This window comes from Propithecus coquereli, unplaced genomic scaffold (genome assembly GCF_000956105.1).
Source record: "Propithecus coquereli isolate 6110/MARCELLA unplaced genomic scaffold, Pcoq_1.0 Scaffold27, whole genome shotgun sequence".
NCBI lineage: Eukaryota > Metazoa > Chordata > Mammalia > Primates > Indriidae > Propithecus > Propithecus coquereli.
The window spans coordinates 12,120,762-12,123,630 of NW_012148285.1; the positions used below are offsets into that span (position 1 = coordinate 12,120,762).

Here is a 2,869-nt window from a genome sequence, read left to right on the forward strand (position 1 = left end):
GATGCTGCTCCTTCTTCAGTATTTACCATGTGCTAAGCAACGGTGTCCGGGCTTCCCATATACATCTCATTCAATCCTCACAACAACTCTGAGGACAGGACTATTATTATCCCCATTTTACAGGTGAGAAAACTGAAGCACGACAAAGTTAAGTAACTGATCAAAGGGCACCGTGGCTAGGATATGGCAGAGCTATGATTCAAACACAGGATTATCTGACTTTCAGCCTGACCCATGTAACACGAGTGTTTAATTCAGCAGAACAAAATCCCTAACAGTGTTGAAATGAGAAATGCAAACCTGTTACCTGAGGGTAGGACTCTTCAAATGCGCGATCTGGAGTCATGTGCTTGATGACATCAGCCAAAACCGTATTCACCTCTCGTTTCTAAGTGGGGAAAAGACATCAAACCTGGATCAGACACTAAAAGGCAATCGGTGACCATTTTCCTCAGGGAAAGAAGTAACATATTCAGAATATATCTCACATCTTCCAGGCAAAGGTTTCAAACATTCTGCTGAAAATAACAGAAGGGGAGAAATCCCACCCATATCATCTGGGCTGGTACCACAGCCCTGCACTACGTCAGGACTAAACACTGTTCTCCAAGGTCCTGGGGCTTTACCTCGCGCCTGCTCGCCCTGAGTGGTGATGGAATCCACCGTGCCACTTCCTGCCTGCCCAGCCCAGGTCCCGCCCTGAGGCGCCCGTGGGGAGCACAGTGAGGCATTGTGGGAGGAGGATACCTCGCCCCTTACAAGGTATCTGACCAATTCCTCACCGTTCACTTCTGTCACCTATATCAGGGGTCAGCCTACTATAGCCCAATCCAGCCAGGGCCTGTTTGTATATGGCCCACTAGCTAGGAATGGTTTTCAAGTCTCTAGAGCTAACTGCCCATTTATGGGAAATACTACAGGCAGGAGAACACGTTAAACACCATCACAAGGATGCAATCGGCAAAACCAGGTCTTGGAAACTTGAGAAAAGACCCAATTTCTTCAACAAACAAATTACAGGAGGGAGAAAAAAAGGAGAAGGGGGGAAGGAGAGAGATTGAGAGAGAACTTACAGATCAAAAGTACCCTAAGAAGCGTATTGCAATGTATGTACCTTTTTTTAATCCTGATTTGAACTAAAAGAATTAAGAGACAATTGGGGAAACTGGAATATTGACTGATATTTAATGATGTTAAACAATTATTAACTTTTCTAGTTAGGATAATGTATTCAGTTTCCAAAAGGGAATCCTCATATTTTACAGATGTGCTGAAATACTGACGGAGTGATATGATGTTTGAGATGTGCTTCAGAATATTCCAAGGTTGGGGGAAAGTTGTAAGGCTATAAATGAACAAGATTTGTCATAAATTGGTAATTCCTGGGTGATGGGTACAAGAGAGATCAATCATATGTTAAAAATTTCCACGATAAAATGTAAAATAAAAATAGGGCCCGCGGCTGCAGAAGTCTGTTCTGACAGCGCTGAGCTTTCATTGTCCTGGATGCGTAAGTCTGTGCTTCAGGTACAGCTGGGCCCAGCCAGCTCAAATCACCCTTGTACAAGCTTATTTCTTCTGTCTTGTGAATGCACTTGATAATTTAAAAATAATAATGTATGTTCCTCTGCGAAAAAAAAAATGGACAAAACAAAATTAATGGACCAACATTTACGTAATGCTCAAAATAAGACAAATCAATTTCTGGTGTTAGAGACCAGGATGGAGGTTATCTTCAACTCCCCGAAGGCTGGGGGTTGTGACCGGGTGGGGCAGAGCCAGAGAGTTCTGGGGGGGGTAAGTTATTTCCTATTTCTTGCTCTGGACAGTGACTATACGGGTGTACTTTGTGAAAATTCATTGAGCAGCAATATTACAATATGTGTATTTTTTTGCACACATGCCTTAGTCTGTTCCACCTTCTATAACAAAATATCATAAGTTGAGTAGCTAATAAACAACAGAAATTTATCTCTCACTGTTCTGCAGGCTGGGAAGTCCAAGATCAAGGCACTAGCAGATTTGGTGTCTGGTGAGGGCCCATTCCTCACACATGGCGCCTTCTTGCCATGTCCTCACGTGGTAGAAGTGGCCAATAACCTTCTTTGGGTCTCTTTTCTACGGGCACTAATCCCACACATGAGGGCTCTGCCCTCATGACCGAATTGCCTCCCAAAGGCTCTTAATACTACTGCACTGGGGATTAAGTTTCAATATATGAATTTTGGGGGGATACAAACATTCAGACCATAACAACACTATACTTCAATTTCTCAAAGTTGATTAAAAAAAAAAAAACTGGCACTAGGATATGAATACATTTCTACCTGCTTCTAAAGTGTTTGCTCTTTGACAAGCCTGGTAATCCCCAAACTGTGGTTCTAGTCTCTGTCTAGGGAAAGAAGCATCTCTATTTGCTTAGGAAAAAAATTACGTGCAAGTCAAATATATTTAGGAAATGAAGCTTACTAGATCCTATGGAAAGTCACATTGCACTTTAGCATAAAAGCATCTAAGATGTCCTTTGGGGAGAAAAACTGTTTAACTTTGTCAAATGCAGCCTTTCCCAAATTTACATAAAAGCATGGAACATGTTTGTTATAATGCACTTATTAATAAATACTCCATCACACTTTACTATAAAGAACACAATTTTTTTAAGTTATAAGAATGATTACCATTGTAAAATGCCTAAATGCCAAAACTAGACTCATTCACTATTACGAACATGAAAAAATATCATTCTTTTGAAAACACCACCACAGTCATACATACTGTGAAATGCTTGCAGGTGTATTCCACCCACACTTCGGCACAATTAATGTAGTCCTACAAAGAAAAAGTAAAACATCTTTACGATGAACACAAC

General features: G+C 41.2%; 1 protein-coding gene across 1 annotated transcript in view; it reads right to left on the minus strand.

Moving 5' to 3' along the window:
- Positions 1–2,869, minus strand: part of LOC105812987 (chromosome unknown open reading frame, human C16orf62) — a 136,022-nt gene that overhangs the window by 37,978 nt on the left and 95,175 nt on the right. Inside the window, exons 24-25 of the mRNA XM_012647550.1 lie at positions 2,776–2,829; positions 308–388 (exon numbers count right to left, since the gene is read on the minus strand). Coding sequence (XP_012503004.1) covers positions 308–388; positions 2,776–2,829 — 135 coding nt within the window. The remainder of the gene's footprint in view (positions 1–307; positions 389–2,775; positions 2,830–2,869) is intronic.